Source organism: Castor canadensis, chromosome 5 (assembly GCF_047511655.1).
Source record: "Castor canadensis chromosome 5, mCasCan1.hap1v2, whole genome shotgun sequence".
NCBI classification, from domain to species: Eukaryota; Metazoa; Chordata; class Mammalia; order Rodentia; family Castoridae; genus Castor; species Castor canadensis.
In genome coordinates this window covers 110,020,355-110,036,302 of record NC_133390.1, presented here as the reverse complement: position 1 = coordinate 110,036,302, position 15,948 = coordinate 110,020,355, and the positions used below count along the sequence as shown (strand labels likewise).

The window sequence follows — 15,948 nt, the reverse complement described above, 5'->3', positions numbered from 1 at the left end:
ATGTACGTACCAACATGCCCAACTTTTTATTAGTTGAGATGGGGTCTTGTGAACTCTCCGCCCTGCCCTAAAACAGAGATCCTCCCACTTTATACTTCCTGAATAGCTAGGATTACAGGTGTGACCCCTGCACCCTGCCACTTTTCAATGTTTTGATATCATTCACATTCTGAAGATATTTACTCATGTACAGGTACGAGGAGAGACTGATAAGACCTGAAGGTAACCATAACCAACTCTAGGAGTTTTGGCAGGCTCAGGCCTCTTTTGTTTGCCTCGAGGCTGAAAGTATCAACATTTGAGACACCAGTAACATATTCATGATATTCAGAAGATCTATAGAGGACAAGAAGTTAAAAAGGAACAATCCAGGGAGATTTTAAGCAGTTTGTTGATCAGGGCTCAAAATAGTGCATTGCTCCCAAATTTAGAGATGTTACATGCTGCTGAAATTCAAGGAGAAAAAGGATGACCTTTTGTTACTAGAACCGGTAAAACTCCAGGGCGGAGGTCTCCAAAAGGGAAGAGGCTTCCACCTGATCCTTTTTTTCATTGTTCAAATAAGTACAAATAATACACTAAATCACTGCCATTTGTACTGCAATCTAGAAGATTAATTCAACATACTGCTCTATTTAATACTGTCCAGCAGAAGAAAATAATTTCAATTTTAAAACAAACTCATGAACAAAGAAAAGGAAACCAATCTCATCACGGCCCTTTGACAAAGAAGGCAAATTGTTTGCTTTTGCTGCCAGGCATCAGTGTGTGGCAAGGGGCTTGGTGATCCAGGCAGGGCCTCTGACATCCAGGAGGTGGGGAACACTACCTGAACCTTGAGTATTGAGTTTGTGTGCCGAAAAAAAAGAATTTTAGGACACATCGAGATAGAGACCAAGAAAGTTATGAGTAAAGCAAAGAAAAGATAAAAGAGTACACAACCCAGACATGGGTGTAGGTGCATCTGATCACAGGTGCAATGAGTGCTCTAACTTGAGTGGTATTTATGGTGAAAAAGTAGGTTGGGGTTTGACTCAAATTTGCCTTAGGATAGTGCTTCCCTTATTCTGAAAATCTGTGTATTCTGTCATTCTTGCTATTACAAGAATGTCTTTTCATTTGGGCCCAGAGATTTCAAGATTGGTGGGTTTAGTACATTTTGGAACATAATGACCTGAATACTTAAGTATCCCCTTAAACAAAGGATGGGTTCTGCCATATGCTTCCTTTAGGACAGGTGTCCATCCTTGAGGTAAGTATTTTCTTTGGAAACACATTTTTGATCAAACGAGTCATCTTCCCAAAGTGTTATTACTTTGTCTTTAAGATACCCTTATCATTTGGGTAAGCCAGCAAGGTCAGAAGAAGATGGTTCCTTCACCACACCATTTTTTCTTTACTAAATGTTGCAGCTTGTTGAGGAAGTGTAAGATTTAAAGCAACAAAAATTGTGCCTGTGTGCTTTTTAATCAAGCTTGTAACAGCACTTTGAAGATGCTTACACACACACACACACACACACACACACACACACACACACACACACACACACGTTTTATAAATTAAGCATGCCAGAAAAAAATGTCAACTTAAGCAGGCATAAGATGAGCTGGAATTCCAGGAGCAAATTAAATTTTGCCCAGTGCTTTAAACAAATTTACACACACACACAATTAGAGTGCACTCTCAAAAAATACTTTTTAAAGTATACCCAGAGGGCTGCCTGGTGGAATGGTGGATGATGCATCTGTTCTCTTGTAAGTCTACCTCTTTGGAACTGAATTTTTGTTACCCATCCCTTAACCTCGGTTGTATTTCCTGGGGAAACCCCCCCCAACCCCCGCCAATACTGGAGGTTTCTTGCATTTTACCCAGAGTGCTCTCTTTTTACTTGTGTTGTTCCCCATTCTGATCTCTATCTTGCTGGTGAAAAAACCCGGTAGGTGTTCAACCTTGCTAATTCCCGGAGGTGTCTCACACACTTACACCCCACTCCCTAAACCTGAGAGACAGGCTTCACCCCAGATCGGGTCACTCTCAGGGGTCTCTGGGAGGTGATTAGGCTCCCCTTCTGGCCTCCCAAAGGCAGGCTTTTTATTCGCACCTGAATTCTTACCAGTCTAAGCAGGGCTCCCAATTGGTTCCAGAGCCTTCCGTGGGTTCCTTTGTGCAAGGAGTGCCCGGAGAGGTGAGTCCCTCCATCAGATCAACAGGTCCACTGGCGCCTGCTGGGATGCTCTGCCAAGGAGCCAGGGATGCCGAGTCCCTGTGACAAGGAGGTGAAAATACTGTCTCTGAATCCCAGTCTGAGCCCCCAGAAATGTTGTGGGATATTCATGCAGGGAAATGAGACACCAAGCCTTTTCAGGTAGCAATATTAGTGTGCTGGCAGTGGCTCAGCGGATTCACATCCAAAGTCTGAGCCCCAAGAACAAAGTCACCTTGCCTTATATACCTTGTAAGCAGGTTACAGAAGCAAGAAGCAAGATTTAACCCTGCTAATGGCTACGTCATCCCCTAGTGCTATGTGAACTCCATCACGTTTAGATTCTTTAAGTTTTATCTCCCTGCTATGTCGTCGTCTTCCCCCCCCCCCGCTACATTATCAGGACACAGACTTGCTGGCTTCTTTTCTGGCCCTCCTCCCTGCTACAGTAATAGCTTGAAGAACATCAGAAGAGAGTTTTTGAGGGGAGGGAAAGTATATTTTAAGCCTTTGTTTGCTAGACTAAAACAGTTTTCATTGGCAAAGATTCCATGAATTCTGCTTGTTAATTTTTCTAAAAACTTAATGATCATTTAGTAGTCTTAGAGTGAATCTCGAAATTCCCATTGAGTTATAGCCAGAAATAATAGTTACAAATCAGGCCATTACTACAGAGAGAATACATCAGGAGCTGATGTGTTCGGGATCTCTTTTTAGATTATTCTAATTCATGTTTATCTTTATTATTCTCTTAATTATCAGTCTTAGACATTCCATTCACCATACTAGTGCCAGGTTAATCACAGCTGTACTTTAAAGCATTTCAATATTATGGCACTATTTTATAGACTGGGCAGAAACAATTGGATGGTTTGTGTTGAAACTGCTTTAAACAACATTATTTTAGGGATAAATATTTGTGGTAGGTAGACTAATGGTTCCCCTGTAAATGTCCATATCCCAATTCCTGGAACCTGTGAATGTTATTACATTCACAAGGAGGAATTATGGTTACAGATAGAATTAGTGTAGTTAGCTAACCTGAAAATAAAGATACTAGTCTGGATTATCCTGGAGGGCTCAATTAAATCACAAGGATTCTTTAAATGTGGAACTGGAGGCAGAAGAGTAGAAAGAAAGATGTGAAGATGCTATGCTGCTGGTTTTGAAGATGGAGAAACGGCCACCAGCTATGGAATAGTCTTCAGGAGCAAGGAAATCATTTACCCTGCAGCCTCCAGAGTGAACACAGCTGCATCCACACCTTGATTTCAGTCCAGTGAGGCCCATTTTGGACTTCTCTACTGTAAGATAATAAATTTGTGTTGTTTTTAAATCACTAAATTTGTGGTAATTTACTACAGCAATAATAGAAAATAATATCCAAGTTTTATAATCTTAAATTTAAAATATGTTAAAGTCACATTCTCTATTAGAGTACAGGTTTTTCTGTACTTAAAGTTGTATCTTTATTTGTTGTTATTACAAATATGGTTGGTATACAGTATACATACTAAATGTTTATTGAATTTGCATTGCCCTGTCTTTTAGATGGTCTCCCCACTGTTTCTTATGGAACTCATTCACCATTCTTCAATAAAGGTTTTACTTGCCTTGGTGCTTGCTCATGGAGAAGCATCTCCATTGCAATCAATACCTGCAGTTCTTCTGTAGTGACTTTTGATTTGGGGGTGAGGGAGTGCATATTTAAACTAGAGTTGCTTTTCTTTGGTCCATGGAACTTACATCTCCTGATCATAAGACCCATAGGATTCTTATGCCTCAGTTTCAGCTGCTCTAGAGTAAGACTACTGAGGGTTTTTTTTTAAATGCCATTGAGGCGTATGTTTTAATTCAGACCATCATAAACATGGACTCAATATTTGGTGAAAATCCTTAAAAACTTTTCCTTAGTATGCAGAAAAAGGCCTACAAACAAACTACTTTTTCTTAGATTTTTTTAAAGTTTTCTTCTGTTTATCGATGAAACAAAATTGATAACTTGGGATAAGGGCAGTTTTAACACTATACTTGAAATGTAAAGTGTATTAGTTTTCCATTGCTGCTGTAACTTGTTAAGTTGCAATAGCAACTTAAACATTTATAATATCACAATTTCTTTTGATCAAGAATTAGAAACAACTGGTGAAGTGGCTCAAATAATAGAGCACCTGCCTAGCAAGCATGAGGCCCTGAGTTTAAATCCCAGTCCCATCAAAAAAAAAAAAAGAGAGAATTAGGAACAGTTTAGCTGAGTAATTCCGACTCAAGCCTCCTCTATGGCTGCAATTGAGTTGTTAGCTGAGGCTGCAGTCATCTCAAGTCTCAACTGGTGCATTCCAAGTTCATTCACATAGCTCTCTTGGCTGGTCTCAAAAATCTTCTAAGCTGCCTCATGTAGACCTTTCCACAGGGCTATCTGTCTGAAGTGAGCCATTGTACATGAGAGAACATCTAAGACAGAAGCCATGGTCTTTAAACAATGTAATTTCAGAAGTGACATCCTATCACTTCAGTTGTTTTCTGTTTATTAGAAACAAGCCAAAAAGTCCAGCCCATGGTCAAGAGGGGATGGGATTCACTGGAAGCCGTGTTGGTACTGCTTATCACACATACAAACTAGTGAGTTCCTTAGTTTACAGAGACTGTATAATACAGTTTATAATGTTCCTAACTGAAAGTCAGTAATGTCAGAACTTTTGCAAAATTTAAATAAGTTCATGATTAAAATGATGTTAAATGAAAATGGAAGCTTTTTTGGTACATTTTAAATGGGTTTTATCATGATAAAGTGAAAGCTTTTTAACTCACCTCAATTTGTCTACTTCCTATTCCAATTTTTTAACCATTGCTTTTAAAATTCTATTTGTTCCTCATCTTTTAAAAATAATTTAAGCCATATGAAATCTTAAAATTAGAATTAGTTTCTGAAAAGATGAAGAGAGGGGAGGTGGAGTAGCTGAAGTGGTAGAGCTCCTGCCTAGCAATCATGAGGCCCTGAGTTCAAACCCCAGAACTACAAAAAAAAAAAAAAGATGAACGTCAAAAAGATAGAAGATTTAGTCAGAAATAAAACTATAAGGTCATAGTCTATAGTGAAAACATCTATCAAAGATTCATGGCTATGTAACTAAATAAGTTGATATTTAAAAAATTACAAAGCTAATCAAGTCTAGGAAAACAAGACATTTAATAAAAGTTTTATATCAAAAATATATAAAGAACTCATAATTCAATAGCAAGGAAACAACCAAATTTTTTAAATGGGGGAAGATACATTTAAATAGACATTTTATCAAAGGAGATATTTGTGACAATACAAAATAAAATAACAATATTACATCACCACTCGAATGGTTTTAATTAAAAAGACTGATAATACCAAATTGCAGCAAGAATGCAGTGCATCTGGAACTCTCACTTCAGAGTTTTTCTGAAGTTAACACATTCTTTTTTTTTTTCTTTTATTATTCATATGTGCATACAAGTCTTGGTTCATTTCTCCCCCCTGCACCCACCCCCTCCCTTACCACCCACTCCAGCCCCCTCCCTCTCCCCCCCCACCCCCTCAATACCCAGCAGAAACTATTTTGCCCTTATCTCTAATTTTGTTGTAGAGAGAGTATAAGCAATAATAGGAAGGAACAAGGGGTTTTGCTGGTTGAGATAAGGATAGCTATACAGGGCATTGACTCACATTGATTTCCTGTGCGTGGGTGTTACCTTCTAGGTTAATTCTTTTTGATCTCACCTTTCCTCTAGTTCCTGGTCCCCTTTTCCTATTGGCCTCAGTTGCTTTAAGGTATCTGCTTTAGTTTCTCTGCATTAAGGGCAACAAATGCTAGCTAGTTTTTTAAGTGTCTTACCTATCCTCACCCCTCCCTTGTGTGCTCTTGCTTTTATCATGTGCTCATAGTCCAATCCCCTTGTTGTGTTTGCCCTTGATCTAATGTCCACATATGAGGGAGAACATACGATTTTTGGTCTTTTGGGCCAGGCTAACCTCACTCAGAATGATGTTCTCCAATTCCATCCATTTACCAGCGAATGATAACATTTCGTTCTTCTTCATGGCTGCATAAAATTCCATTGTGTATAGATACCACATTTTCTTAATCCATTCGTCAGTGGTGGGGCATCTTGGCTGTTTCCATAACTTGGCTATTGTGAATAGTGCTGCAATAAACATGGATGTGCAGGTGCCTCTGGAGTAACAGTCTTTTGGGTATATCCCCAAGAGTGGTATTGCTGGATCAAATGGTAGATCGATGTCCAGCTTTTTAAGTAGCCTCCAAATTTTTTTCCAGAGTGGTTGTACTAGTCTACATTCCCACCAACAGTGTAAGAGGGTTCCTTTTTCCCCGCATCCTCGCCAACACCTGTTGGTGGTGGGGTTGCTGATGATGGCTATTCTAACAGGGGTGAGGTGGAATCTTAGAGTGGTTTTAATTTGCATTTCCTTTATTGCTAGAGATGGTGAGCATTTTTTCATGTGTTTTCTGGCCATTTGAATTTCTTCTTTTGAGAAAGTTCTGTTTAGTTCACATGCTCATTTCTTTATTGGTTCATTAGTTTTGGGAGAATTTAGTTTTTTAAGTTCCCTGTATATTCTGGTTATCAGTCCTTTGTCTGATGTATAGCTGGCAAATATTTTCTCCCACTCTGTGGGTGTTCTCTTCAGTTTAGAGACCATTTCTTTTGATGAACAGAAGCTTTTTAGTTTTATGAGGTCCCATTTATCTATGCTATCTCTTAGTTGCTGTGCTGCTGGGGTTTCATTGAGAAAGTTCTTACCTATATCTACTAACTCCAGAGTATTTCCTACTCTTTCTTGTATCAACTTAAGAGTTTGGGGTTGATGTTAAGATCCTTGATCCATTTTGAGTTAATCTTGGTATAGGGTGATATACATGGATCTAGTTTCAGTTTTTTGCCGACTGCTAACCAGTTTTCCCAGCAGTTTTTGTTGAAGAGGCTGCTATTTCTCCATCGTATATTTTTAGCTCCTTTGTCAAAAATAAGTTGCTTATAGTTGTGTGGCTTCATATCTGGATCCTCTATTCTGTTGCACTGGTCTTCATGTCTGTTTTTGTGCCAGTACCATGCTGTTTTTATTGTTATTGCTTTGTAATATAGTTTGAAGTCAGATATTGTGATACCTCCTGCATTGTTCTTTTGACTGAGTATTGCCTTGGCTATTCGTGGCCTCTTGTGTTTCCATATAAATTTAACAGTAGATTTTTCAATCTCTTTAATGAATGTCATTGGAATTTTGATGGGAATTGCATTAAACATGTAGATTACTTTTGGGAGTATCGACATTTTTACTATGTTGATTCTACCAATCCATGAGCATGGGAGATCTCTCCACTTTCTATAGTCTTCCTCAATCTCTTTCTTCAGAAGTGTATAGTTTTCCTTGTAGAGGTCTTTCACATCTTTTGTTAGGTTTACACCTAGGTATTTGATTTTGTTTGAGGCTATTGTAAATGGAATCGTTTTCATACATTCTTTTTCCGTTTGCTCATTGTTAGTGTATAGAAATGCTAATGATTTTTCTATGTTGATTTTATATCCTGTTACCTTGCTATAGCTATTGATGATGTCTAGAAGCTTCTGAGTAGAGTTTTTTGGGTCTTTAAGGTATAGGATCATGTCATCTGCAAATAGGGATATTTTGACAGTTTCTTTACCTATTTGTATTCGTTTTATTCCTTCTTCTTGCCTAATTGCTCTGGCTAGGAATTCCAGTACTATGTTGAATAGGAGTGGAGATAGTGGGCATCCTTGTCTGGTTCCTGATTTTAGAGGGAATGGTTTTAATTTTTCTCCGTTAAGTATAATGCTGGCTGTAGGTTTGTCATATATAGCTTTTATAATGTTGAGGAACTTTCCTTCTATTCCTAGTTTTCTTAGAGCTTTTATCATGAAATGATGTTGGATCTTATCAAAGGCTTTTTCTGCATCTATTGAGATGATCAAGTGGTTTTTGTCTTTGCTTCTGTTAATGTGGTTTATTACGTTTATTGATTTTTGTATGTTGAACCACCCCTGCATCCCTGGGATGAAGCCTACCTGGTCGTGGTGAATAATGTTTTTCATGTGTTGCTGAATTCGATTTGCCATTATTTTGTTGAGGATTTTTGCATCAATGTTCATTAAGGAGATTGGCCTATAGTTCTCCTTTTTGGAGGTGTCTTTGCCTGGTTTTGGGATAAGTGTAATACTGGCTTCATAAAATGTGTTTGGCAGTTTTCCTTCCCTTTCTATTTCATGGAACAGTTTAAGGAGGGTTGGTATCAGTTCTTCTTTAAAGGTCTGATAGAATTCAGCAGAGAATCCATCAGGTCCTGGACTTTTCTTTTTGGGGAGACTCTTGCTTGCTGCTTCAATTTCATTTTGTGTTATAGGTCTATTCAGGTGATTAATTTCCTCTTGGTTCAGTTTTGGATGATCATATGTATCTAGAAATCTGTCCATTTCTTTTAGATTTTCAAATTTATTTGAATATAGGTTCTCAAAGTAGTCTCTGATGATTTCCTGGACTTCCATGGTGTTTGTTGTTATCTCCCCTTTTGCATTCCTAATTCTACTAATTTGGGTTTTTTCTCTCCTCATTTTAGTCAGGTTTGCCAGGGGTCTATCGATCTTGTTTATTTTTTCAAAGAACCAACTTTTTGTTTCATTAATTCTTTGTATGGTTTTTTGGTTTCTATTTCGTTGATTTCAGCTCTTATTTTTATTATTTCTCTCCTTCTATTTGTTTTGGGATTTGCTTGTTCTTGTTTTTCTAGGAGTTTGAGATGAATCATTAGGTCATTGATTTGGGATCTTTCAATCTTTTTAATATATGCACTCATGGCTATAAACTTTCCTCTCAAGACTGCCTTAGCTGTGTCCCATAGGTTCCGGTAGGTTGTGTTTTCATTTTCATTGACTTCCAGGAACTTTTTAATTTCCTCTTTTATTGCATCGATGATCCATTCTTCATTAAGTAATGAGTTATTTAGTTTCCAGCTGTTTGCATGTTTTTTGTCTTTACTTTTGTTGTTGAGTTCTACTTTTACTGCATTGTGGTCAGATAGTATGCATGGTATTATTTCTATTTTCTTATATTTGCTGAGACTTGCTTTGTGCCCTAGGATATGATCTATTTTGGAGAAGGTTCCATGGGCTGCTGAGAAGAATGTATATTGTGTAGAGGTTGGATGAAATGTTCTGTAGACATCTACTAGGTCCACTTGATCTATTGCATATTTTAGATCTTGGATTTCTTTATTGAGTTTTTGTTTGGATGACCTATCTATTGATGATAATGGAGTGGTAAAGTCTCCCACAACCACTGTGTTGGCGTTTATATATGCTTTTAGGTCTTTCAGGGTATGTTTGATGAAATTGGGTGCGTTGACATTGGGTGCATACAGATTGATGATTATTATTTCCTTTTGGTCTATTTCCCCTTTTATTAGTATGGAATGTCCTTCTTTATCTCGTTTGATCAATGTAGGTTTGAAGTCTACTTTGTCAGAGATAAGTATTGCTACTCCTGCTTGTTTTTGGGGGCCATTGGCTTGGTAAATCTTCTTCCAGCCTTTCATCCTAAGCATATGCTTATTTCTGTCGGTGAGATGAGTCTCCTGTAAGCAACAAATTGTTGGACCTTCTTTTTTAATCCATTTTGTCAAACGGTGTCTTTTGATGGGTGAATTAAGTCCATTAACATTAAGCGTTAGTACTGATAGGTATGTGGTGATTCCTGCCATTTAGTTATCTTAGTTGTTTGAAGGTTTGATTGTGTGTACCTAACTTGATGTTACTCTCTACTGTCTTGCTTTTTCTTATCCTGTGGTTTGGTGCTGCCTGCCTTTTCATGGTTAAGTTGGGTGTCACTTTCTGTGTGCAGGATCCCTTGCAGAATCTTTTGTAATGGTGGCTTTGTGGTCACATATTGTTTTAGTTTCTGCTTATCATGGAAGACTTTTATTGCTCCATCTATTTTGAATGATAGCTTTGCTGGGTAGAGTATCCTGGGGTTGAAGTTATTTTCATTCAGTGCCCGGAAGATCTCACCCCACGCTCTTCTTGCTTTTAATGTTTCTGTTGAGAAGTCTGCTGTGATTTTGATGGGTTTACCTTTGTATGTTACTTGTTTTTTCTCTCTTACAGCCTTCAATATTCTTTCCTTAGTTTCTGAACTTGTTGTTTTAATGATGATATGTCGTGGAGTAGTTCTCTTTTGATCTGATCTGTTTGGTGTCCTGGAGGCCTCTTGCATTTGTATGGGAATATCTTTCTCTAGATTTGGGAAATTTTCCGTTATTATTTTGTTGAATATATTACGCATTCCCTTCGCTTGCACCTCTTCTCCTTCTTCAATGCCCATGATTCTCAAGTTTGGTCTTTTGATGGAGTCAGTGAGTTCTTGCATTTTCTTTTCACAGGTCTTGAGTTGTTTAATTAATAGTTCTTCAGTTTTTCCTTTAATTACCATTTCATCTTCAAGTTCTGAGATTCTGTCTTCTGTTTGTTCTATTCTGCTGGATTGGCCTTCCGTTTTGTTTTGCAGTTCTGTTTCGTTCTTTTTTCTGAAGTTTTCCATATCCTGGCTGTTTTCTTCTTTATTGTTGTCTGTTTTTGTCCTGAGTTCATTTATCCATTTATTCATCGTGTTCTCTCTTTCACTTTGGTGTTTATACAGTGCTTCTTTGGTTTCCTTTATTTTTTCTTTTGCTTTTTCAAATTCTCTATTTTTATTGTCTTGGAATTTCTTCAGTGTCTCCTGTACATTTTGGTTGACCCTATCCAGTATCATCTCTATAAAATTCTCATTGAGTACTTGTAGTATGTCTTCTTTTAAATTATTCTTGTGGGCTTCATTGGGTCCTTTGGCATAGTTTATCTTCATTTTGTTGGAGTCTGGATCTGAGTTTCTGTTCTCTTCATTCCCCTCTGGTTCCTGTACTAATTTTTTGCTGTGGGGAAACTGGTTTCCTTGTTTTTTCTGTCTTCCCGTCATTGTCCTTGGTGTTGTTACTGTCCCTGTACTGTGTGCAATTAAGTATTTTCTAGCTTGTAATAATAACAATGGTAATATTGAGAATGGAAGAGTGAGCTGAGATGGAAAGCAAGAAGTTAAAGAAAAGGGGAAAACAAATATACAGACAAGAGGGAGAAAGCAGAACAAGGTGTCAGACAAGAGAGTTTCAAAGGTATAAACAGGGAGTGTTAGTGTACTAATCGACAGTAAGCTGAACAGACAATAGAGAGACAGAGAGAGGATTGAAAATCAAAGATAAAAAAATAAAAAATAAGTATATGAAAGTAATATCTATTTATAAAAATGAATTAAAATAAAATGGAAAATAGAAAATTAAAAAAAAAAAAACCAAAAAACTTCCAAGTTTATATGCAATGCAATTTCAGTCTTAATAATTTGGATGTCCGTCTCAATCTCCAGTCCTGGAGTTGGTGCCTCAGATGTTGTTCTGTAGTTGTCTCATCAAAGGGGATGCATAAAGTAGAACAAAACTACACTCACACACACACAGAAGGAAAAAAAAAAAAAGCCCCACCAAGTGTCCCCAGTTCAAATGCAATACAGTTTCAGTAAGTTTTTTGGCTTGCAGGTGTAATTCGGTTGTTCTCTCATCAAAGGTAGGGAGAAAAAGAAAAAAAAGCGTCTGGAGGCAGTTCTGAGAGTGGTATCTGCAACTGTGGCTTGCCTGCCTGCTTCTCTCAGCCTGTAGCTGGCGGCGTTATTTATGCAGATCTCTGTGGTGAGCTTAGCACCCACCTGGTCCCACAGGCTTTGTTTGCTCAGAGTTCTCCTGTGCGGGGGCCTCTGCCACAGGCTTTCCCCTTTCCAAGCACTGGGAAAGGTGCCACTGCCCCGCGTTGTCAGGCCTGCGTGTTTATTTACAGTTCACGTGGGAAGTGGGTCTTCCCTCCTCTCACAAGCTTCCCCGCTCCTGGTTGCTGGGCGCACCCCGCTCCCGCCAGAGCCTCTCCGGCCCGCCTGGCTCGTTTATTTACAGTCCCGGGAAGGGTTCCCTTCCCCCAATCTTCAGCGCTCAGGGCGCCCCACCCTCTTTCCAGCGTGTCTTAACTGTTCTTATTGCTTAGTACTCAGTTTCTCTTTTTTTCCCGGGTGGAGGTCAGTCTGTCCAGGGGGCTATGCTGCTCTGGCCCAGGCTTGTCTGTGGGGCTACCGCGGTATCGCGAAGCTCACCTGGTCCGCGTCTTCCCATGCCGTATGGGTGCCGGCCACTGGCGGCCCCGGGGGCCTCCTCGTTTCTCCGTTTAACGTGAAGTGGAGATTCTCTGCGCCGGCTGGAGGTGTGGAGGAGTCAAAGTTATGCCTTTTCTCGGTGATTATGCCTGCAAAGTGTGTCTCCAGCGTCTCTCCAAGATTTCACCATAGGAGGGTCGCTTTCTGCTTCCTACCTCTTGCCGCCATCTTGGAATCTCTCAAGTTAACACATTCTTACCATGCAGCCCAGTAGCCCTACTTCTAAGTAAAAGAAATGAAGAAGACTAGTACATGAATGCTCCTAGCAGCTTTATTCATAATGGCCCCAAACTGGAAACTGTTTTGTCATTATATTGTGATGTAATCATATACACACAATGGATTTAGCAACAAAATTGAATTAACTACTGATAAATGGAATCACAAGAATGGATCATAGAAGCAGTATGCTAAGTAAAAGAAGCTGAACACAAAAGATAATATATAATGATTCCATTATATGAAATTCTGGAAAATGCAAAAGTATAGTGACAGAAAGCCTATTAGTGGTAACTAAGATTTAGAGCAGATAATTATCTGCATAGATACAGGAAGGAATTTGGGAGGGTGATTAGAAATGTTATACAACTTAATTGTACTTGTTATGATTACATACAAAATTATACCTGAGCAAAGCTGAATTAAAATTTAAAAAACTCTCTGCACAACCATATATAAATCCAGTTAAGCAGTTTGCTAATCTTAAAATAATTGCACATGGATCACTTATGTTTTTTAAAAAATTATTTATTGTAGTGCTGGGGGCCAAGCCCAGGGTCTCACATATTAGGCAAGCAAGCATTCCACTACTGAGCTACACCCTAGCTGTGTGCTTTTGTTTATTTAATCTCCAAGGTAAGGTGTGAATAAATCTGAGCTCTTTTAGAGTAGGTTTGTGTATACAAATACTACAGAATTTGAAAGAAAAATTCAGTCTGTCTGAGATAACTGGAAAATGACAGAATTTTTGGACTTCCTCAAGGTGACAGCAAGGAATTAGAACTGGATTAGAAGAAGGAAGGGCAACCTAAGGAGGTTGTTGGAACAAAGTATTATAACTGAAGTGAAGTATGAAAACAGCAAGGCTGCTGGGGGGTTCATTCAGACTGCAGGGAAGCAGAGGAGTGCCTTAGTAAAGTGAGTCCCAATTATGATGTGCTTTTAAGTACTAGAATGAAGAATAAGGTACTGACTTTCTATCTGGAACAGAGTTGTGAAACTATGTGGTAAGGCATTAAAAATTTTTAGTTTCTTGAATGAGACTTGCAATGAAAATGTTACCATCAGATTAAGAGCACTGATATTTATAAAGTACATAGACTACAGCCTGGAACATGATTATCACTGTGTGTATTTGTAAAATAAAATTTCTTTTTCAATTAGAGGTATTTAATGCTAGAATAATGGGGAATGACATCCATACAGGAAGAGAAGGTAAGAGAAATGAGCATTATTCAACATATTATATGGGTCAGGTACTCTTCTTTGTGCTTTCAAATTACATGATTTAATCTTAACAAGAGATATTTAGCATTCTTATTTTACAACTATGAAATTTATTCTCCACCTAAAAAATTAGCTAGCATTTGTTGCCCTTAACGCAGAGAAACTAAAGCAGATACCTTAAAAGCAACTGAGGCCAATAGGAAAAGGGGACCAGGAACTAGAGAAAAGGTTAGATCAAAAAGAATTAACCTAGAAGGTAACACACTCGCACAGGAAATCAATGTGAGTCAATGCCCTGTATAGCTATCCTTATCACAACCAGCAAAAACCCTTGTTCCTTCCTATTATTGCTTATAGTCTCTCTTCAACAAAATTAGAGATAAGGACAAAATAGTTTCTGCTGGGTATTGAGGGGGTGGGGGGGAGAGTGAGGGGGCGGAGTGGGTGGTAAGGGAGGGGGTGGGGGCAAGGGGGAGAAATGACCCAAGCCTTGTATGCACATATGAATAATAAAAGAAAAAAAAATTTATTCTCCTGAAGAGAGGCTTGAATTCTAAACAATTTGGGTACCACAGGCATATAGAAGGGCAGTGTTCTCAAAGGTTGGTGAGAGCCTATTGGATTAAAATTACCAGGGATGCATGTCCACAAATCATACTCAGAGCTAGTAAATTTGATTGGGCTGTTGGGAGTTGGGGTGAACAGGAATCTGCATTGCTAACCAGCTCCCTAGTTTGTTGGTAATCTCAAAGTAATTTGACAAACCCTGTTTTAAGATTTAGATATTTTGGTGTGTGATGGTTTCAGGGACAAAAGTTAGCCTCATTCGTTATCTTTGTCTTTGTTAAAACATAAATTGTATCTTTACAGTGTTCATAAAACATACATATGGTTCTCACTGCTCATGTTTCATAAATGAGTTAAAAATAAGCCTGTATTCTGTATTAGACCTCATTAGAATTTATATTGTTGACTACCTAAAGAAACCTCTATCTGGTAAGCAATATTTTTCAGACTTTTCTTCCATTTCTCTCAGCTTACGCTACTTAAGATCTGTTACTTTTTTTTTTTTTTACTATTTTTATACAGTGTGGGATAAAGGTGTATTTTCATTATTATAATAAGTATATTATAGTGAATAACAAATAGAAGAACAGATTTTATAATGAATAACAAATAGAAGAACAGATTTTCACAAATTGTATTTATAAGTAATGGGCCTTTTATGAGGTAATTCTATTCTCCTAATTGTTTTCATTGTCTTTTTAACAAGCATATCATCCCCAAATAATAATTTGTAGTGTGTAGCTGGTTGTTTGCACTTAGTTTTACAATTTTCTGTGTATTGTCAACAGTGATTCTTTCCTTGCACACCGAGAAAGTCTGCGACACATGATGAGAAATTTTTCTGAACCGTTTGGAAGAGACTTGCTCAGTATCTCTGATGGTAGAGGAAGAACCCATAATCGTACAAGACATGATGATGGCGAGGATTCCTTAGCTGTAAGTTCTTTACGTTAAAGACAGTTAGTGAGAAGATCCTGTGGGAACTTGATGAAAGTATTGTAGAAGTACGTATCTGTGATGATGGGATATGACTACTGCTTGTGTTACAGAAATAGCTCATATAATAGAGGAGACCTGTTAGAAAGCTGAATCCTGGAACAAAGAGTTGTTATCTATATAGAATTCCACTGTATTACAAAAAATTTCAGAACCTTAGGATTATATATGCCAAACTTAACCCATTATTTTTCATATGAATGTATTTCTCACCTTAGAACTTTCTCCCATGTCTCTTAAATTAGAAAAAACAAGGAAACATCCTGCTTGGTCAAATGCACTTAAAAAATACATTTTAAAATACTCCTGAAATCTCTAGTATATTTATCTTTATTAGTCTAGGAAACACTAATCTTCTACGTGGATACCTTGGATTTTCAAAGCCTAGATTAACGTTTAACTATTTCAGAAGCCTTGCACAACTGTAATATATTTCCATAAGTTT

The 15,948-nt window shown here is 38.0% G+C and overlaps 1 protein-coding gene across 3 annotated transcripts in view; it reads left to right on the top strand.

The window, feature by feature from the left end:
* Mlf1 (myeloid leukemia factor 1) overlaps positions 1-15,948 on the top strand; it is a 48,996-nt gene that overhangs the window by 12,854 nt on the left and 20,194 nt on the right. For 2 of the 3 annotated variants that reach the window (XM_020157367.2, XM_020157374.2), the window contains exon 2: positions 15,296-15,443. The exons of the other annotated variant lie outside the window; for it this stretch is intronic. In XM_020157367.2, the coding sequence (XP_020012956.2) occupies positions 15,296-15,443 (148 nt within the window). The remainder of the gene's footprint in view (positions 1-15,295; positions 15,444-15,948) is intronic. 3 annotated transcript variants of the gene reach the window in all.